Raw genomic sequence first — 22977 nt, forward strand, 5'->3', positions numbered from 1 at the left:
CTGATTAGGCGCTATTTAGAATACTGTGTCAAGTTTGGGCCCCACACCTCAGGAAGGACATACTGGCACTGGAGCATGTCCAGCGGAGATTCACATGGAGGATCCCTGGAATAGAAGGCCTAACATACGAAGAACGGCTGAGGATCCTGGGATTATATTCATTGGAGTTTAGAAGGTTGAGGGGAGATCTAATAGGAATTTACAAGATAATGCATGGCTTAGAAAGGGTGGATTCTGGGAAATTGTTTCTGTCAGGCGGGGATACTAGGACACGTGGGCACAATGTTAGAATTAGAGGGGGTCAATTTAGAACAGAAATTAGGAGACATTTCTTCAGGCTGAGTGGTGGGTCTATGGAATTCATTGCCACAGGACGTTATATGTCTTCAAGGTAGAGATTGATAAATTCTTAATCTCGTAAGGAATTAAGGGATACGGGGAGAGTGCGGGTAAGTGGCATTGAAATGCCCATCAGCTATGATTAAATGGCTGAGTGGACTCGATGGGCTGAATGGCCTTACTTCCTCTCCTATTTCTTATAGTCTTCTTATGGTCTTAATAATAAACATGATAAACCCAAGCTGGTCCAAAAACATCCAGAACACTGGTTCAATGTTATTTTGAAAATATAATTGACTATTTTGCCTTGAAAACTGACTAAGTGTTGATTGATGAATATTATTCAGATTGTACGGCACTTAGTAAACAACCAACCTTGATGCATCTGTGTTTTGGAAAAATATTAAGTCGACTGGAAGTTTTCTTTGTAAATTAATATCTCCATTCTTGTGTGGTTTCTATTTCATCACAAGATGGGTTACGTACAATTAATCACATTCAAGACATTCCCCCCTGTAATTTCTTCCAGTTGAGTATATTATTAACAGACTTATTAAATTACCATTTTCTATTGTGTGATTTATTTTCATCTTCATTGAATTGTATATCTGCTTTTGTCAATCGTTTTGTCCTGAGCTCCAGCAATTTTCTCATCTCCTGCCAAAATCTCACATGGATTTGCATGGATTGCCTCGAAAATTCCTCCTTCATTCCCTTTCTCTTAACTGCCTTCCACATTTGATTAAACTGCCTCATATGTTCTCTAGCTGCTTCTGAGCCTCAAAGCTATTGTTCCAACTTGGACAATATAGCTTTCCTCACTTTATATTAATTATGCTAAGACAGTACCAGAGATAATAATGTTGTCTCTGCATCTGGCAATTGAAGTACTATAGCTATTTTTTTGTAAATGTGTGGGCTAATTTTTTGCAATATTTAAACACACATTAAAAAGTAATTTGCTATTGGAACAAGATGGTTTGTGAATGATCAGCCCTAAGATAAGTAGATGAGTCAGAGTTGAATCTATATACTTGAATGGATTTCGTCATATCCAGCCTGCTCATCAAATCAGCCTGAAACCGTTTTCATTATTCACTACATTAGATATTTTAATGAGGATAGAAATTGACGCAATACTTAAATGGAAAACAATCCAATGCTTGGCAGAATGATTAAAATTTTTAATAGCTCAGAGAGGATTCATGTCAAACCTAATGGAAAATCAACATCATCTTCTCATTTACAATCTCCTCAATAGTTATGGCAAGAGAGTTCTGCTTCAACACAACAGTATGGGTTTCGAAATGCTTTTCAAGTACTCACATTTGTTAGTCATTCAGGCTGTTTTAATGAAAAATACTATTTAGCAAGACAGTAATGTATAGAACTGGAAAAGTACACAGCAACATATTGGTCCAAATTTGAAAGTATACCGTATTTGATATAACTCGCAATCACTTTGCTTACAAATTATCCAGTTTGTAAGCTTGTAAAGAATCTGTTATTCTCAATTTATACTGACAAATACTGACTTATAAAATGTATCACTTGTACAATATTCAAAGAAATGCAATGAAAAGTCAAATGTTTGATTCAAAGTCGATAATAGTCTCATGAACTGATAAGTAACAATGCAAATTGAGATTCAAGAATTTGCCCTTAAGTGTGTAATTTAGTTACAGCTAAATTCAGAGTTTTTGATGACAATGTATAGACAGCCGATGGGCTAGCTATGGGTTCAATTGAGAGTACTCCAGCTTTTGATTTGGAAAATTCTGGATCTAAGTGGGAAAAAAAATAGGACTTCAACATAAAAGTTAAGGCTAAAAATCTAGTACAAAGCTGAGGAATTCCTGCACTGAGGTTGCTTTTCAGGTGTGACATTAAAGCCCTTTCAGGTGGATCTAAAGGACTCCATGATACTATTCAAATAAAAACATGGGCATTATCACTGGAGCCCTGCTGAAATCACTGGCCTCACGCAGTATCACAGAAACAGAACATTGGTCATTATCGTCTTAATGAGAGCTTGCAGTGAGCAAATGCAATGGCCTGTTTCCTAAATTACAATGATGACCACACTACTTGGCTGTAAATTGTTTTGATACATCTGTTAGTCATGAAAGATATATTTAAATGCAAGTTTTGTTTTCCTTCATGTTGAAAAACTGATCCAAACGTATGCATCTGAAATATAAGACAGTTTGTAATTATTCAACCAGATATTGACAAATCTACATATCTCTTTCTGAAGGACAGTCCAAAAGAAACACTAAATACTGTGTATACAAAAGGAATGTAATAAGCCTTACCTGTCAAACAGTGGCTTCTCACCACAGTCGAAAGCCTCTTGTAACTCTTTTACTAGATTCGCCTGACCAGGTAGCCGGAAAAGACCCTCTTCTTTCAGCCCTCTCTGACGAATGAAGTCTGCGCACTGCTCCACAAGTGTCGGTGCCATGTGTGTCCCGAACCTGCGTTCATACCGTACAGTGTCTTCAAGTCGTTGGCCAAATATACCTGCCCAATCGCAAACACAAGGACAATAGCTTACCTGATAGCAAACCTTTCCAGATGAAACTTATGCCTACATAGAAAGAGAAAAATTCTCTTGATAGAAAACTCATAAGAGTTAAGTCGTCAATTTAATGATCAAGTTCTAGACCATCAAAACCAACCCCCTACTTCACATTTCTGATCTGTACATGTGTTGTCATCTAATGTGTATGTGGACTGTGGCAAATAAACACTACCTGACTCTAATATAGAGGTAAAAATCACACAACACTAGGTTATAGTCCAACAGGTTTATTTGGAAGCACTAGCTTTTGAAACACTGCTTCTTCATCAGATGGTTGTGAAGAAGCAGAGCTCCGAAAGCTAGTGATTCCAAATAAACCTGTTGGACTATAACCTGGTGTTGTGTGATTTTTATCTTTGTCCACCCCAGTCCAACACCAGTGTTTCCAAATCCTGATATAGAGGGAACTACTGACAATCTGTGATGGAATATTTGTGCTGATCACGACAAACACTTCAATAAATAACGGCTTCTTTTGATCTTGTGAATCTCTCTATATGTTTACTACAAGACAGAGGCAACACTTAACGACTCACAAAATACTTTTCATGCACTGTGAAGAAGTTTAGATGAGTAAAGGTTTTCAATTCCAGCTGATGAGATATGTAAAAACATACACTGACAGCTCTCACAGCTTTTTGAAATAGCTGCTGATGTCATCCAAAATTAAAAACCACACAACACCATGTTATCGTCCAACCTGGTGGTGTGTGATTTTTAGCTTTGTCCACCCCAGTCCAACACCAGCACCTCCACATCATGATCATCCAAAATGTGATACATATTCCAATAAACTCACCTTTTCTGAAGCTAAAACATCTCTTAATTTTCCTGTAGGTAGTTTTGGGGAGGAAAGTTGGATAAGTCAAAGCACTCGATGTGCAGAATATGATATTCTTATTCTCAGGCATTCCAAAGTATTGAAATTAGTCAGCGCTGCATACGATGTCCACATGGGCTATTCTTCAGAGTGGACCAGTCACTGGGATTATTATTAAGTTCCAAAGACACAAAGAAATATTTTTCAGAAGTGATATTTCACAAGCAATTAGCCATCAAAGAAAAGCTCAAAAATCCTAGTGTGCTCACTGTGGTGACAGACATCTTCGTGAGAACGACGTAAAAGCCCTCTGTGATACACAGCTCCAGCTCTGCAGTCTATCTGTGTTACTCGCTGCCTCCAGCAGTAAAACTGAGGCAGAAAATATTCGGTCAAAAGGAGAACTGACTTTCACTTGACTTGCAGCTGCAGTCACATGCGGTAGCTTTCCAACAAGCAATTAATGATCTCTTTGGCATGCGTAGGTAGTGCCAATCCACTAACCCTTGAGAGAGCGAGAGAGTGCACTCACTTTATATCTCCCGACTGCCTCTTTTTCTTTTATGTTAGTCCTGCAGTCTTCCTGACCTGCTGTTATTAGTCAAAGCACAGACCTTTTATATCATTAGAATCTAATCAGGGAATCTTGTAAGCAAACATGCATGAAAACAATCGCTTCTTTCTCCCTCATTACCTTATTTCTTTGGACTGACATTAAGTGGCCAGTGTAAGGCCTCCCCCACTCCTTGAGCTCCCAGCCAGCAAACAATAATGTAATCATGTTGAGGTAAATGATTAATAGAGAGGCATAGCCTGTAACTGGAGCTGGCATTTGTATATGTTAAGTGGAGCAGTGTTGGTGGTAATTTTTAGAGTAATATTTAGCTTCTCTGTTAAGGTAAGGGACATTAACTTGTACTCACTGGTTAGAAGTAGAAGTAGTAGATTGATGCTAAACAGTGGATCAATATGTAATTTAATTCTCCCAGACACCACTTACTTACTTACTTCAGGCACCAGCTTATCGTGCCATTTTGAGTTTATGCATAATACTTTAAATCACTCTCTGCTCACAGTATTCAGTACCAGTATAGAAAACAAATCTAGTTCAGAGATGCTTGTGTCCAGTAATGAATTGAAGAGTTAACACTTTTCTCTTTCTATGAATAAAGATTAGAAAGAACCCACTGATTAATTCAACAGATTTTACTGCAATGCCTTGTATATCACAATATATAGATAGGCCGCTAGAAAGCCATCATCCCGCTGGGAGACGCACCCAAGAAACAGCTGAGAAATTCAGGCCAATATGAGAAAGCAATCTGGAAAATTCCTCTCTGAGTGCCTTATCATCTCAGAGACCAGTCTAGCCCCAACTGCATTATGTTCCTTTCATTTCCTACGTGTTTGTGCTAATGAGGACCTTCAGCAAGCTTTAAAAATAGGATTTTTGAGGAGACTCCCCAAACTCCCACTATTAATTCAGTGGAAGAAAAGCAGGAATCCAGACCCTGCAGAAGTTAGCCATGAAAATATTTAATCCCCACATTAACGTTACATTATCATAGTAAGTATTACATTCATTTCATACCAAGGAAATGACAACATCAGCATTGTATAATATAACAATGTTCAGGAAACAAGAGATGCTGCACATAACTTGCTTAATAAGCTTAGATTTTCTTGGTTCAATTCATTTTGATGACAAATTTGACAAAATGCACCAGGAGAGAATATTGCCCGAGTCTGCAATCTTCCAGTGAGTTCCAATTTGCACTCCGTGGATGGGCATAAGTTACACACATTGGGCCCGATTGGAAGTGTTAAACAGTACAGGAAGACTGTGCACATTCTTGTCTTAAAGGCAGCAGGAATCTTAAAGGGGCTGGGATGACGACAGCTTTGTAAAAGAAAGAGGCAAGTGAATGCCCTTGTGCTGATTTGTGTCATGACTCTACCCATAGGTGCAACTGTCTGGAGAGGAATTTGCACAGAACTTTTACAAGTCAACTCATTGGTTTACCCATTGGAGCAGTGGTTGCCACAAATCCAGTTGACAACAGAAATAATCCTTATTCTGCAGGATGAATCCTAAAGTGTCACCATTTTGCATGTAGCCCAAAGGAGATTCTTCATACATTGTCTGATCCTTTCTCCTGCTGCCTTACCGTGATGCCAAAATTGACAAATTCTCCAACTTTCCTGTAAAGTGTGGCCTCATGAACAGATGCCCACAGGCAATCTGGTTTACATGGCAGAAATCAGCTATTGTAACTTGAAATATACCAGTGTTCGTAAAGTTATGTGTAATAGTCACCAGCTAAACAAGGGAGTTCGAGCAATTAAGATAATATTTAGGGTAAGTATTCAGTTGGCACTGTTAAGTCAAGAATTTAGTATATTGGTTAGAGTTTTCATTGAATTATTTGCTTAGTGCTTAGAGTGTGCTTTTTATAGTTAGGTTAGCTAAGTAGTTAAATAGCCTAAAAGCTAAACAAACAGTGAAATAACTATTAACAAACACAATAGCAGTGGCTCACACTTTTTACAGGAACAGCAGCTGACTGCTCAAGCTGGGGGTCTTTGAGCTTCATGGACAGCTGGCAACACTAAAGTGCAGACAGGAGCGTTTCCTGACACACGTGTTTCAAGAGATGGTCATGCTGCAGCTACAGAAAGTGAGGACTGCAGATACTGGAGATTAGAGTCGAGATTGTGGTGCTGGAAAAGCACAGCAGGTCAGGCAGCATCTGAGGAGCAGGGGAATCAATGTTTCAGGCATAAGCCCTCCATCAGGAATGTTAGCTAAGTAGTTAAGTAGCCTGATGAAGTGCTTATGCCCGGAACGTCAATTCTTCTGCTCCTTGAATGCTGCCTGACCTGCTGTGCTTTTCCAGCACCACACTCTCAACTCATGCTGCAGCTACAGAGAGTTTGACAGAGTGGGCATTCATGAGAGTGTCAAGGAGGTCCAGTCAAACAGGCCAGAATCCCTACATGTGTGACACTCTCAAATTGCTATACAGAGTTGAATATCAGTGAGTGTAATAACATCTTGATGGCACAGGAGCAGCAGTCGGAGGTCAGAAACAAATCCACACTACGCAAAATTTAGCTGCACACGGGAGTATATGAAAGTGTAACAATATGGTACGTTTTTTAACAATTTCATCCATGGGATGTGGGCATCACCAGTCAGGCCAGTATTTATTGTTGAGAGTCTCTGATTGTTGAGAGTCAACTACATTGCTGTCGGTCTGGAATAACATGTAAGCCAGACCAGCTAAAGATGACAGTTTCCTTCCCTGAAGAACATTTGTGAACCAGATGGTTTTTTTCCCCAGAAATCAGCAATGGATTTCTGGTCATCATTAGAGTCTTAATTCCAGATTCTTTATCGAGTTCACATTCCACCATCTGCCATGGCAGGATTTGAACCCAGGTCCTCAGAACATAACCTGGGTCTCTGGATTAACAGCCCATCCATAATGCCACTGGACCACCTTTGTTACATGGCCAGAGGGAAAGACAATTGTTTCTACTACTGATATTTGCCCCGAACAGCATATTACCCCACTTTTTGGCCTGGAAAAGCATATCACTAATACAAAAGCAAAATAAAATGGATGTTAGCAATCTAAATTAAAAACAAAATGCTGGAAAAACTCAGCAGATTTGGCAGTGTATGTGTAGAGACAAAAATAAGTTTATGTTTGAGGTCTCTGACATTTTGCTCATTTCATTGGGTTGCTCATGAACAGCTCTCAGGACAAATAAGGCAGGGCAGTGATGACGTTAATTTGGAAGGAATGAGCCAGCAGATCTAGATGCCAAGAGCAGAGATGGGCTGCAGAGAAAGCGAGGAGGGACAAACAGCAAAAGGACAAATAGCAATAGGACAAAGAATGTAGAGAAAGAACAAAAGTTAGGTGAAGGTGAGATGAAGGAAAGAAGCAGAGCCTTTAACTATAGACCATTCCTTGGATAGATCTCTCCCATCCCTTTCTGAACATGTTGCTGTCTAGAATGTTTAATTCCTATTACTGGCTTTATTTAAAGTCAGAATGCTATTATAGTCATTATTTCATCATCCTACGAGGCAATTAACACCTACTATTCATCAATCTTACTTGCAATACATCTTGAATTAGCACAGGTCCATGCGAAATATGTAACAATTCTGCTAATGAATGATAGGCTGCAGCATCAGGGTGCTTGGGGTGAGATGAGGTACAGGCTGGATCCTCTACATCATTCAGAATCCTGTTCAAATCCATTTTAAAGCTCCCAGTAACAAGGTGTAAAAGAGCTGCCATTCAATACCTTCTACAAAATCCCCGCAGAAGCCGGCCACACGGCCCTTCGAACCTCCTCATCATTCAATACGATCATGGCTGACCACCCAATCAGTGCCTTGGTCCTGCTTTCTGCCCATTCCGTTTGACCCTGAAGCTCGAAGAACTGCATCTAACTTCTTCTTGGAAACATTGAATGTTTTGGTTTCAACCACCTTTTGTAGCAGAGAATTCAGCAAATCTACTATCCTCTGGGTGAAGAAATTTCTCCCTAACCCATTCTCAAATGTCTGCTCCATATCCTTAGACTGTGACTCCTGGTTCTGGATTTCGTGATTGTTGGGAATATGTTTCTTACATTCACCTGGTCTAGTCCGGTTAGAATTTTATAGGTTTCTAAGATATCCCTTCTCATTCTTCTAAACTTTAGGGAATATAACCCTAACCGACACAGACTCTCTCTGTACAACAGTCCTGCCATCCCAGGAATCGGTGTGGTAAATCTTTGTTGCACTCCTTCCACAGCCAAAGTGACCTTCCTCAGTTAAGGAGACCAACCAATACTCCAGGTGTGGTCTCACCAGGGTCCTGTACATGACATCCCTGCCCTGTACTCAAATCCTCTCGCTATGAAGGCCAATATACCACTTAATGTTCTGAAGGGTCACTGAACTCAAGACAGTAACTCTGCTTTCTTTTGACAAGTGCTGCCAAACTTGATGAGCTTCTCAAGCCATTTCTGTTTTCGTTTCAGCTTTCTAACAGCCACAGTTCTTTGTTTTATTTTATCATTTGTCTTTTTCACTGCCTGCTACAGCTACATGTGAATGGTGTACAAGGGCATGCATGCCTTGATGCATCTCCCCCCTTTCTCAATCTATTGCCATTCAGATAGCATTGCCTTGCGGTTTACTACCAGAGTGGATAACTTCATATTTATCCACATCCTGCTTGATCTGTCAAGACCGTTTAAGATCTTATAGATTTCAATTAAGTCACCCCTCAATCTTCTAAATCTAGTAAAAACAACCTCAATCTGTCCAATCTTTTCTCATATGATCTTTCTTGGTATCAATCCAGTAAAACTCTGGATCAACTCCAATGTTTTAACATCCTCCCTTAAATAAGGAGATCAAAACTGCACCTGGTATGTAGGATATGGTCTCACCAATGCCCTGTACATAACATCTATACTTTTATTTTTAATTCTTCTCATAGTAAAGGGCAGTATCCTATTAGCCTTTTTATTTACTTGCTGCACCTGCATGTTAACATTTTGTGACTCATGCACTGGAACATCAAGATCCCTCTGCACCTTGTTCTCTGTGTAATACTCTACTTTTTCTTCCCGATAAAACAAACAACTTTATATGCTCCTAAATTATGCTGGTAGATTTTGCTCACTCGTTCAATCTCACTATGTTGACCTGCATCGTCGTTACTTTCTCGTCACAATGTACATTTCTCCCAAACTTTGTGTCATTTGCAAATTTGACTTTCATGTTTTCATTCCTCTCATCTAGATCATTGACAGGAACTTTAAAATAGCGAGACCCGAGTGAAGACCCCTGTGGACTCCATCTATCGCATCCTGTCAATCAGAAAAAGGCCCATTAATAAATACTCTGTTTACTGACCGTCAGTAGCAGCAGTGTGTACTACATACAAGATGCACTCCAGAAATTCACCAAAGATCCTTCAACAGCACCTTCCAAACACATAACCACTTCCATCTGGAAGGCCAAGGACGCAGATGCATGGAAATATCACCATCTGCAAATTCTACTCCAAACCACTCCCCGTTCTGACTTGGAAATAAAATACTCTTCCTTCACTGTTGCTGGGTCAATATCCTGAAATTTCCTTCCTAAGAGCATTAAGGGTAAACCCACAGCAGGTTGACTGTAGCAATTCAAGAAGGCAGCTCACTACCACTTCCTCAAGGCAACTAGGGATAGGCAATAAATGCTGGCTAATCAGTGATGTCCATGTCACACGAGTGAATGAAAAAGCCGGCCAATCCACTACCCTTGGTAATATATTACACCTCACATCATGAACTCCTATTTTGTGCAATAACCTTTTATATGGCATTTTGTGAAAAACTTTCTGGAAATAGCAGTACAGAATATAGTACAGCTATTGGTTTCTCTTTATCTACAGTATGTATTATTCCTTCAAAGAAATCCAATATAAACATAACTTCCTTTCCACAGAAACATTCTGACTTCTCCTAAATCCCTTGGGTTTGACTAAGTGCCCAGCTATAAGCTTTTTATTGATCTTTTAAGACCCTGGGTTGCAGTCCATCAAGATGAGCACGTATCAGACAGCAACACCATTGGCTTGCTTGGTACCACTTCTACAGTGGTTGCAATTCCATCAAAATCTCCCCTCCCTTCCACGTTCCGATTTCTATCTGACTGGAATGTTTTTTGGATCCTCTATAATTGAAGTCATGATTTGGAGGAGCCGGTGTTGGACTGGGGTGGAGAAAAGTTAAAAATCACACCACAATCGGTTACAGTCCAATCGGTTTATTTGGAATCACTATCTTTTGCTCCTTCATCAGGTGATTGTGATGCAGGATCATAATTCACAGAATTTATAGCTATATTTATAGCAGAAATAATTTATAGCACAAGGTAGGATCAAGAGTTATTCAGTTAATCTGCCATCTCCTCATTATCTACTGCTACTTCACCAAAGACAGGATCTAGAAAACCATCATTCACTTTATTTACTCTTTTCCTTTATAAATACCTGTGGAAACCCTTTATATTTATTTTTACATTTCTGGTTAGCTTCATCTCACTCTCGAATTTCATTCTCCTGATTAATCTTTTCATCACTCTCTGCCATGCTTGATATTCTAAACAATCACCTGACCTGCTACTTATCTTTGTACAATTACACAATTCTTTCTTAAGTTGATGTGTTGTTTAACTTCCCTCAGCACCTTCCCTTTTAGCAGGGATATAGTTATCCTGATTATTCTGAAATATCCCGGATTGATCTGATAGTCTAGTATACCAGTTCAATTCGTCTAGCCCAGTTTTCAGCCCCACACACTTTCCTTTATTTAAATTTAAAATACTAATCTTAGACCCACTCTTCTCCCTTTCAAACTGAAAGTCAAACTTAATCATATTAGATTCACTGTTACCTTGTGTTGCTTTTACCCCAAGGTCATTAATTAATCTGCTCACTTTATGCAGCCCTCTCTCCAGTCAGTTCCAGAATGTGTTGTTCCAAACAACTCTCTCCAAAGCATTCTATGAACTCTTCCTCCAGGCTACCACTGCCAATCTGAACTTGCCAGGTAATATCAAGATTAGACTGACCCATTATTGTTGCTATCTCTTTATCACAAGTATCCGATATAAAATAGAAACCATTTTTAAAAAAAACACAAATTGTAAAAGAATAGTTAAAGGGAAATGGCGGGACTGAATAGTAACAAATTGTAAATATTATCGTGCATGGTGAGATATTAAATGTGCATTCTATATCTGTTTCACAAATTAAGATGCTGAGATGGAGATACAGACAGCACAGGACAAAAATAAAAGGAGTTGGCGGCACTCAGAATTACCAAGTCATCTAGTCCAGACAAGTTTTAATCAAATTTGCAAAGAGAATCCATGGTGTAGTTTGGATGATTTCTGACCAGTCTTTCAATCATGCCTGGCTATTAAAGCAGTACTAGAAGATTGGAGGATTGCAAATGTAACATCTCATTTAAAAGAAAAAAAATTAAGGTTAGACTGTACCTGGCCACTACAGGCCAGTCAATCCATAAGTAGGGAGAAAATTAACAGTCATCGTAGAGTCATACAGCACAGAAATAGACCCTTCAGTCCAACTCACCCATGCCAACCAGGTATCCTGATCTAGTCCCATGTGCCAGTATTTGGCCCATACCCCTCTAAACCTTTCCTATTCATATACCCATCCAGGTGCCTTTTAAATGTTGTAATTATACCAGCCTCCACCACTTCCTCTGGCATCACTTCCTCGGTCCATACATGCACCATCCTTTGTGTGAAAAAGTTATCCCTCAGGTTTTTTTTAATTTTTCCCCTCTCATCTTAAACCTATGTCTTCTAGTTTTGGACTCTCCCACCCTAGCTGTTCACCCTATCCATGCCCCTCATGATTTTATAAACTACTTTGTCATCCCTTAGCCTCCGACACTGAATAATTGACACCTTTTTCACATTAATGGGCTTGGAGTAAATACAAAGTAATTACGAAATGACTTTATTCATGTTTACATTCCACATGCTCTTGTAGTATAAGGTCTGTGGCTTCTGGAGAGTGTACAGTGGATGAATGGCCATGAAAGTGTCATAGCCAAGCATGGCAATATGAGGGGGCATGGAGGTTGGTGGAAAGACATAGCTTGACAATGGAGTCATGAGGAGACAGTGAAGGGCACTGTCTTGCACAGAGGTTTGAACACACAATTTTGAACTTATCCTTTAAAATGTTCCCTTATTGGACAATAGTTCTTGACCTTTGATGGGCTGTGAACAGTGACTCTTTGAAAAACTGCCCAATATAATTAATATCAGGAAGGATCAGTGCATGGCCATCCCTGGACCCAGCCAGCTCAGGGAGCAGATTCTTGACCTAAACCATCCTGTGTCCTTAGAAGGCCCTGATGAAAATTATAAACTTCAGGAATGGGGGTCAGGAACTCTAGAATTGTGACTTGATCCCATTTATAAGTCACCAGATTGAGTGAAAAATTTGGGCCATTCTGTTATATAGCATGGTTTTATGATGTGCAACATGTTACTTGGAAGTGTTCTGGAATTTGATTCCAAAGGAACGTTCAAAATATAATTGGACACATATTCAACCAGAACTAATTGCAGGGTTATGGGTCTAAACTGGTTTTAAAGAGCCAGTGCAGGAATGGTGGGGGGAATGATCTTCTTTCAAGCTGTAGGGTCATATGATGCTAACACCTCATGTTGGTTCTATAAATCACTCAGGTTTCTAATTATTTGTTTGTTCTCTCATCTCAAACATTCTCCTGTCACTACATGCGTCATCCTTCAAACGACTTTATTCTTTGCTTCCAGCCCTGAAAGACTTCTGAAAACTCATTTTTCTAAAGTGGAGCCCGCTGCTTTTATTGATGGGCCTTTTGGTAAATCACTGAGAGGGAACGCAGACAACACAGCCAGTTCTCGTCGCCAAAAGGAAGGAAATATACAATTGCAACCCTTGCTCCAGATCAGTCAGTCGTGCTGAATCTAACAGAAACGCCTGGGCATTACAACAAACACTGCCAGTGTATTAAATCGGTCTGCCTGTGTGTGAGTTTGATCAAAGCAGATATTAATCAGCACTGTAACCAATGCTAAGCCGGTATAATTCATTCATTTCTTATTCGCAAGGAAGTGTTTGAAGTTAAGAGAAGAATGCTCCTTGCCTAATTCCCCAAAGCATGTCTGCCATCACCAAGGCACAGCCTGGCTGAATGCAGCCCCAACACGACAGGCTGAATCTTATTTCTCTTTTTAGCTGTGTTAGTTTTGTTGAGTTTCACAGGGAGTTTCTCTCCACGAGGCCTAGTGAGATCTCACACCATATCTTACCAAACATGCCTCATTAACTATCTATCCTGCCCTATGGCAGCCCTCTCACGTGATTCTATCCCCCTCCTACCATTTACCATTTCTGGAACAGCCGCTAATCATCAGATCTACGTTGAAAGATTGGCATCCACTCTGTCTTTTAAACGGCTATTGTCTACCCTGATAATTGTCACTCCTCACTGATGACATGTTGGCACAGCTGCCACAAAGCTACAATGCCCACTGCACACAGCTGGCATTACTGATACTCGCACTCTAGCTTTCTCACACTGGTCACTGTTTAACCACCAGGCAACACAGTCTACCTGTCCCTAGAGACACTCTGTCTAGGCACCCTCTCTAAGTCACTGCAATATTATCCTCAATACCTGCAGTGGACTCATATCGTGATACCGTCCAGTAGGGGAACACCAAATGCAAACAGATCATTCCAAAGATGATCTGGCCAGCAAAAGCAGGCACAAACAAAATGAATACAGGCTACAGTTTACCCACAATGCAAATCAAATGCTGGCATCAGAAACAAGAACAGAAAGTGCAGCTGAAACCCAGCAGGCCTGGCAGCCTCTGTGGAAAGAAAGCAGAGTTGATATTTCAAATCCAGTGATCCTTCTTCAGAACTGGCAATGATGACCAATAGTGTTTTTTGCAGTCTATGATGGTCTATCACACTCAACTCCCATTGGCTGAAACCAAATATCTATCAGCTCCTGTTCCACCATGGTCTTAACCGTCCCTGGGTACAGCCCACTTCCTACATGAACAACTGCAGCTTCCTCTAAGCCCGAGCAGTGGAACCCCATCTTCAATGTTTTTGCACACAGCAGTGTTCCCTTTAAGGGGAATGCATACACAGCCATTTACCAATCACAAAAGGACCATGCAGTGCAACAAGCCAGCCACACACAATCCACAGATGGTGGATGGAACATTGGTCCATGACTGAATCTTGTTCCAATCCTGACAACTGAATAGTTACCGTTAGGGAATGTTAGCTGCCTTTTGAAGTGGGGGCCATGTGTGTTTTCATTCTGAATGAGTGGGAGGAGAGAGCTGAGAGTGCGCTGCTATCTCTGGCTAGGACTTTCAGACCATGAAAACTCACCTCATTGCAATAAGGTGAGTTCCCTTTGGCCTTGCAATTTTATGTCGTGTTAGTGCCAAAGGTTACTTGGGTGCATATCATTTACATCAGGATCAAAGGGGTTGGCTCCTATATGTTTATAACTAAGTAAAAATAAAAGTCATGAAGATAATGTTCCTTTAATGGAAGTTCAATTCCGCTTGGGAACATTGCCAAAAATGGAAACATTCCTAATAAGAAAAATGTGCACTGGTCAGGTCTGAGCTATCAAATACCTTGATGCCTTCCACTCTGTTGGCATTAGAATTCTATTACTATTCATTTACAGGCCACAACTGTACAATCAGCATAAAACGTAATATACAGCGGAAATTAATATTCAGTGACTGCTGACATAATTACCCAGAAGGGATTTGTTCAGCACAGATTAGAAGGTCAGAAAGACTGCGGTAACCGGAACCAAGCCAGTCTGCAAAGATTGTGCCTAAAGGCGGCAAGAAATGAATACTTTGGCTTATTCCATCAATGCCACTCCATTATATCAAAGCATGTTACTGTGCAATAACAGGAGTGGTGATAGAACAACTCAAACTATTGTTTATCTCGAGGTCTTCAGCAGGGCATTGTTCCCCTCTGAATGGCCCTTTAACGTTCCATTCTCAATGTTCTGGAATGAATAATGAAAATAAAATACATACTATATGTGACTTTTTTTTTTAAAAAGGATCTGTTTTTCTGATTCAATTAAATTGAAAATCTGTTCATTTTTATTAGCATTTGCACGGTTCCTGTGGCCCATGTCTTAAATTACGATAATATTATTGGTGGTTAAGCAGCAATTAGCTGGATGACACTATCAACTCTGTCCAGTGGATTCACTACAGCAATGCCTGTACTTAAAATACTTTCAATAGTCTTTCAGTTGAGAAAACTATAGAACAAGGAGAGTCATCTTTACGTGACAGAAACATGGTGTCGCAATAGGATGATGTGCTATGATTATATTCTTACTGATGTAGAGATTGCCAAACAAAAACGGACCTAACAAATAACTTAATGTCATTATTTGTAAAATAGAAATTTCCTTCTTCTTCTTCAGACAATAATTTGTACAAAATTATGCAAAATAGTACAAATCATTTTTGGTGATGTTGAGAATAAATATTGGGCAGGACAGGAGAGTAATTTCATTTTTCTTTTTCAAATAGTCCTATAGAATCTTTTGTGTCACCAGAGAGAGGTGCGAGGAAGTCTCAATTTAATTTTTCATTTGAAAGATGGTATTTCCAACAATTCAGCATTTTCTCAGTCTTGGACTAAACCATCAGGCAAAATATGAGCTCAGGTCCCTAAAGTGGAACTTGAACCCATGACATTATGACTCAAAGATGAAAGTACTACCACCAAGCAAGACTGACATCAGGAGCCATTGTGCACATACAAACTGTACATGGACTGTTGGCAGATTTCTCAATAATACAGACTATCACAAAGAAGTATAATATAATCCCTAACTACTATCCACACCTTGAATTCCACTAACAGAAGCCTACTCGTTTCTTTCCCTAGGTTTTACTAGAACACAGAGGCAAGTCCAGGCAAAGGTGATATCTTATCAAGCTGGTCGAATCTTTCAAGGAGATTTAAATGGTTACAGCTTCACACAATTGATTCACATTGTTTAATGCCAGCTTAACACAGTACAAAGGAATAAAGTCCGTTGTAAAACACACATCTTAATCCTATCATGTCCACTTCAGACAGTGAGTATTTTAAAACCAAAATATGTGACTAATCCTAACAGATGGCACCTGAAAGGTCCTTGAAACTTTGCTCAAAGGTTTAAAGTCGATGACTTGTGATCGGAGCACCCCAACCCCCTAAAGATAGCTGCATCTATTTGAAGGCAGCTGCACTTTTACAAGTGCAAACCTTAACCTGCCCCCAAAATACCTCCATTACAACTGGGAAGCATGGGAGAAATCCTCCATTACAACTATGAACAGAAAGCCTCCATTACAGGTGAGAAAGTGTGAAAATCTTTCAGTATAGTAGAAAAAACATTGGGGGATTAGCAAATACTGGAGAAGAAAAATCTTAACAGATAATTCAAAGATAATCACATTATGAAACTGCAGCATCAAAAATAGGACTACCAGAAATATTTTCTTTCCTCGATTCACCAAACATGATATAAAATTGGACATCCCCAATTACATTTTTTAAACTGGGTCATAAGAAAGAAGCTGAACAAGTAAATACATTTCTGTACATAATTGGGAGTACAAAAAATATGTTAACGAAGCATTAGACAAATTTGAAAAGATACTGAAAGTCTTTGACAATTATGTCCAAACTAAGAAAATCGTTGAAAGGCCAAGATTGAACAAACACATGCAATGTCCAGCTGAATCCACAAATGGTATTTCTAACAATCTCTGCAAGGTTGTGAAGAGATGTGACTATGTTGACTTTAAGCCAGAGGTCATAAGATATCACACATATACAGGCACTACTGATGAATCTTTGTCAGATTTATTATTGTCCAAAGATGACCTAAGTTACTCAGATGGTGGGTGAAACAGCAAGAAAATAGACAATCCTAAGAAAAGATAAAACTTGACAAAGGGGATTTATAGAATATATTCATTATTTCAGGTGCACTAACCATGATAGACACACCAGATAAACCAGTGCAGTGAGCAAAGCAATCTCACAGAAACAAACAGCGCCCAGCTTTTAGACCAAATACTTTTATTCTTACAAAATAGGTCATGAAGAAAAATTGTCACAATAGGAAACAACCATAGAAAAGGAAAAGACCAAAAGAACTACCCATACAAAGAGGTAAATGAGGTAGAACCTTCTCCAATAGGTGATAAATCCAAGTTGTCCCAATGGTAATCAGTGACCGAGACCAAACATTCTAGCATGCAGATGTATATGATAATGGGCAGATCATGAATTTCAAGACACAGGAACAACAACAGAGAATACAATAGTTCAACTACATAGCCCAGAGATAGTGCACTTATCATTAGAACTGCTTGTAGCATACATCTATAATACAGGTGACACCAAATACCGAAACACTGATGTACTTCATAACCAGGAGTGTTCAATCCTAAACAGTGCGGTGTACATTGATTGCAACCTCATGCAGAAGGTGGAAAGGGTTAAGCAACAAAAGATTAAAGCTGATCTTTTTTTCTGGACTTCTGACAATTCTACAAAGGCACCAATAAGAGGAGAAAAACTGTGCAAAAATCCAAAATAATGTTAAACAAAAAATCACCTGCAATAGCAGAGATCACACTGGCAGTTGTAAACAATAGATGTACATCAGCAAAAGTCATTCATGAAATAAATACAAGATATTAAAGGCCCTCCAGTTCAAGAGAGACTTAGAGCTCAGTTTGTTAGGAAGACGTCCAAGTTAATCAGCTTTTATGCATTAACTACCATTGTTCTAAGTCTGAAGTAAACACATTCAGGGAGATCAGTTAGTGATAAATGTAAATATAAAAACAAATGCATGGAAACACAATGATTGAGACAAAAGGACTCAAGGAAAGGTGTACAATGGTCTAAAAATGGTAATATGCTTGATAGAGTGAAACAAGAACTATCCTCTAATGACATCATGTGGACTTCATCAGATAAAGAAGGAACTTGTAGTGGACAGACCTGAGGCTACTGTGTTTTCAACATAGTTGTAATGTTATAATGTCGGCTACCTTCACACTGTCTCCGAATTATTGCCATTATGAAAAAAAACACATTGTTTAATAAACAAAACATCTTCTAGCTAGACAGAAGGTGGATTTACACACACACACACAAGCTTAAGCACTAAAACAGTAGAGACTAAGCTGAATCAATGGGCCTCTCCAGTCTACGCACACCCAGGTAGACAAGCACATAATCCTTAAGGATGCAAAGTATCAGCTTCACATTGAAGCCAGCCTCCATTGTGCAGTGTAACACTACTACAATATTAGATAATACAGGAAAAAAACTTAATAGCTCAAAACTGAACATCATCAGGTGTGCTGGGTGCATCAGCAGCAGTGTTGTATACCACCACAATCTGTAATCTCATTTCTTGAATATCACTTACTCTCCCATCACTTTTAATTCACACGGTATTGTAACTTTGAAATACGTCATCATTAATTATTGTCAGTGGGTTTAAATCCTGGAACCATTTGGTGGAGTCCTTTCACTGCAGTGGTTCATCTCAAGGGCAACAAATGTTGGCCTTGCCAGCAACACCCACAACCCCTAAATGTTTTTTTTTGAAAAGTTAAGGGAGAGGAGATCTACAATGTTTCAATGAGGTCCAGGTTGGATCCTATTCCTGTCAGTGACCATGAGAACTGTCATGTCAGGCAATACATATTTCTGGGTTGCCTGCAGCAGGATATAATGCAAGCTTCCTGTTTGTTTTGCCTGCAGCACAGTGGGGAGGAAGGTGCTGCAAGGAGTTGTGGTCAAATGGGTGGAACAATCTGGAATTTGTAGTTTAGTGGCATACAAGCTTTTGTGCTGCCAGGGACTGTGGCAAGAATACTGAAGGTCAGTCGCTGTCTCAGTATTTTCTCAATTTGCTCAGCTCTCAACTTACTTTCATAATTGCTCTATGACAGTCTAACATGAAAATTTTGAATTTAAATGTTAGATGTTTTATCTCAAAAGGTCAAATACTATGGTGCCTGCAAAATAAAAACTCACTTGTTAATGCTGCAATGTGTGGGTACTTAGATATTTATATCTTTCGGGTGAAGCTGACAAACCTTGAGTGTGTTCTACCATGCAATCATTCAATGAAATCTTGGCTGATTTCCAACTTAACATCTTACAACCATTTTTGCCTCATTTTCTTAGCTCAAGACCTCAATCAACAAAAGTCTATTAATTTTCGAATTGAAAGTGTCTAATATCAACTGTTGCTTGTGGAAGAGAAGTGAAAGATTCAAAACCAATGGTGTGGGTAAGTAGATATTATATTATAGTTCGCAACACAATCAGTTAACCTATTGTTTTGCCCCAAAACTCATGTGTGGGCCCATAAGCAGTGTATAAGCCAACTCCTCATTTTTCTGGTAATACTCAGGGGTATACTCGCACGAGAAGTTGACTTCATTTTTACAGCTCAGAGGTATCTATTTAAGATCATACTCACCTTTATATGTCAGTGTGTGGAACCAAAGTAGCAACACAGGTTCCAAGACATTATGTGGGAATTTGAAACACTGACCATAGCGACTAATGAACAGAACTGAGTTTTCTGGTATCAACACTGGGGATTCATGATTTATATTTGGTGAATAAGTCAACCTTCTGTTTTAGAAAACTTGTTTGAAGTTTCAAAAATCAATACATACTCCCTGATGTCCTACATTTTTGAGTTATGAATGTGCCCAAGTCTATTCATGATCTTCAATGCAATCTGTACTCTTGTGGTCCTAATCTTTGCTTTGACTGTATTTCAATTTACTTGTGATGTTAATAACAGGAGCAGAAATCAGAAGTGACTAGTTATGAGTTAAAATAGACCAAAGTGAACTACAGAACCCATGAAACTTGAAAGGGAAGCTCCCTGGAATGATGCACAAAAATAACCTGGACTTCTGTTTTCATGCTTGGTTATTTTCTTGTCCCACAGTAATATATTCCCCAAGGGAACAACGCTCGTTTGCTCAGGACATTATGGAGTCTCACTCGGAACTGATCTACATTTGTCCTTGCCGATATAGTTTGCTTGCTCAGCTTTCCAGGTAAAAACAGAGGCAAATGCCTGGCTCTCCCAGGAGTTGATGATGTGACGTGAGCCAGGCAGGCAGCTTGTTAAGTCGGTGATCCTAAACTATATTTCCTAGTTGTTGCTTTATCCTGTTTGAATTAGGAGCTGGAGGCCTGAAAAGAGCTGCTATGTGTGCTGTAGCTTTATTGGTGGTGAACTCCTAAATCAAAAAGGTGAAGATTTTTTACTCTTTGCAACTTGAGAGAAATGACACTGATTAAAAACATTGAACTTAGTCCCTACATGTGCCCCCCCCCCACCAACTCCAAAATACACAAGACAAAAATAAAAACTGGCACACTTATTTCTGGAATATATAATGAGGAATCAAATCTCCACTAAAATTTTCTTCTAAACATTATACTAAATACTTGTATTCATTATATATTCAAATCTATACTATGCTGCAATATTCTGAGGCCATTATCATCAAAGATGTTATCGCAGTAATTGATTTAACATGACATAACAGGCCCATCCTAAAGGACAATTTAACATCTTAAATATGGATCAGGCACTTTAAAAAATGCACAAAAATGGAAAAAAAATCCATACATGAAAACTAATAAATCTAGATCAAAAAATGTTAAAAATTTAGCCATTGTTCTCACCACAATAGAGTCCATCGCCACTGTTGCAAACATGCCATTAAAAATTGGGAAACCTACGTTCTGACCCTGAAAAGCCTAAACTTTCTCACTTATACAGGGTACGACTGGAGGCAGTCCGGAGTTCATGTATTCACGGCTCCCAGAGTCAGTTGACCATTTAAGTGTCAACCACAGTGCTGTGGGTCTGGAGTCACATGTAGGCCAGACCAGGTTAGGATGACAGTTTCCTTCCCTAAAGGACATTAGTGAAACCAAATGCGTTTTTCCTGACAATTGACCTGTGGTCATTCTTCCATTCTTATTTATCAAATTCCAATTCCACCATCTGGCATGGCTGGATTTGAACCAGGGTTCCCAGATTGTTACCTGGTTCTCAGGAATAACAGTCCAGTGACAATTCCACTAGGCCATTACCTCCCATGTTCTCAATGCCTTGCTTCAGATATTCAATATGCCCCATTGGAAACCTGGGATACCCTGTAGATAAGGTTACAATGCTTGGGACTGGGGGCAGGGTCAAAATTCCTTTGGGGGTGGGGTGTTAGGCATCTATTGGGGTGGGGTCAGGGCCCTTTGGGACTTTTGGAGACAAAGAGTGGTGGAACTGTCCAACTTGTCAAGACATTTGAAGAAGTTTCTAGTAATATCAACTTGTCAAGAAGTGTAATCAATTGTCAAATATCAAGTCCACTCAAAAAGTATCCAGAATGGTCAGCAAATCCTGGTCTGCCAAAACGTGTGGAAATGTGTATTTATGAATCGGAGTGTTTTTTTCTTCATAAATTGTAGTCTGTAATACATAAATTTAAATAATGGAACTGTAATGTTTCCCCTGTGAAAAACTAAATGAGCTGGCAATGTAGAGGAGAAGGTGTGTGGGGTTGATGGATATTTTATCTTTATGCCCTATTTGAAAAGGCAGGTTAATCTTTCAGTTCTGGTTCCAAGACACCTTTAGTGGGGGTAAGGCAGTCTTTGGGATCATGATAAGACTTGTGTTTACGCAAAAAGAATGCACAAAAGCATTAGGATGGGCAAAGATGTAAATGAACAGTCCGAATAAAAATGTGGAGTCAAGAAAGGGGGGCATTTCAGAGTACCTATTCACATAAAACCATTGTAGAATTTGTGCTACATGACTAATTTCCCAAAATATAATTTATTAATGGATTGCCTATTGATGGATAACTGCTTACTGAAGGGAATGTTTGTTGAAATAAGTTAAGCACTGAAGTAAAATGTAAGTATTCATAAGGAATTAATTGAAAGAATTTCAATGTATTGACTCTATTTTAGTTATCAACTAGAGTTATTTATTTTCACTAGTTAAATTATAAATATTCACTATAGGCATACCTCCAGGGTTTTTCCCATGATCGATATATTGGGCGAGTGATCATGGATAGAAAAGGGAAAAGAGTGGTGGATAGGGATTTTGAGTTGCAGAAGGGGCTATAAAGAGCTATGAGATGGTTAGCTTGGCATAGGTTAGCCTAGGGTCTTTAAAGTGCTATGGGCACAGGGTGGTAAAGGGATATGACAGAGTGTGGGGATGCGTAGATTGGCAATGGCTGGCATAAAGGGTATGAGGTACCATGGACATGGACAGGGCATGTGAAGTGTATAAGAATTTTTTTTAAATTCACTAATGGGAGTGGGCATTGCTGGCTGGCCAGAATTTATTGCCTATCTCTAGTTGCCTTTGAGAAGGTGATAGTGAGCTGCCTTCTTGAACTGCTGCAGTCCACCTGCTTTGGGAGGACCCACAATGCCCTTGGCGGGGGGGGCGGACTTCCAGTAATTTTCACCCAGCGACAGTGAAGGAC

The 22977-nt window shown here is 39.4% G+C and overlaps 1 protein-coding gene across 6 annotated transcripts in view; it reads right to left on the reverse strand.

The window, feature by feature from the left end:
* Positions 1 to 22977, reverse strand: part of arhgap24 (Rho GTPase activating protein 24) — a 445505-nt gene that overhangs the window by 54804 nt on the left and 367724 nt on the right. For 4 of the 6 annotated variants that reach the window (XM_043696029.1, XM_043696073.1, XM_043696039.1 and 1 more), the window contains one exon: positions 2655 to 2862. In XM_043696029.1, the coding sequence (XP_043551964.1) occupies positions 2655 to 2862 (208 nt within the window). Of the gene's footprint in view, positions 1 to 2654; positions 2863 to 3722; positions 4118 to 22977 lie in introns of those variants that run through there. The other 2 variants (XM_043696064.1, XM_043696055.1) reach the window with 2 other exon arrangements.

Source organism: Chiloscyllium plagiosum, chromosome 1 (assembly GCF_004010195.1).
Source record: "Chiloscyllium plagiosum isolate BGI_BamShark_2017 chromosome 1, ASM401019v2, whole genome shotgun sequence".
NCBI classification, from domain to species: domain Eukaryota; kingdom Metazoa; phylum Chordata; class Chondrichthyes; order Orectolobiformes; family Hemiscylliidae; genus Chiloscyllium; species Chiloscyllium plagiosum.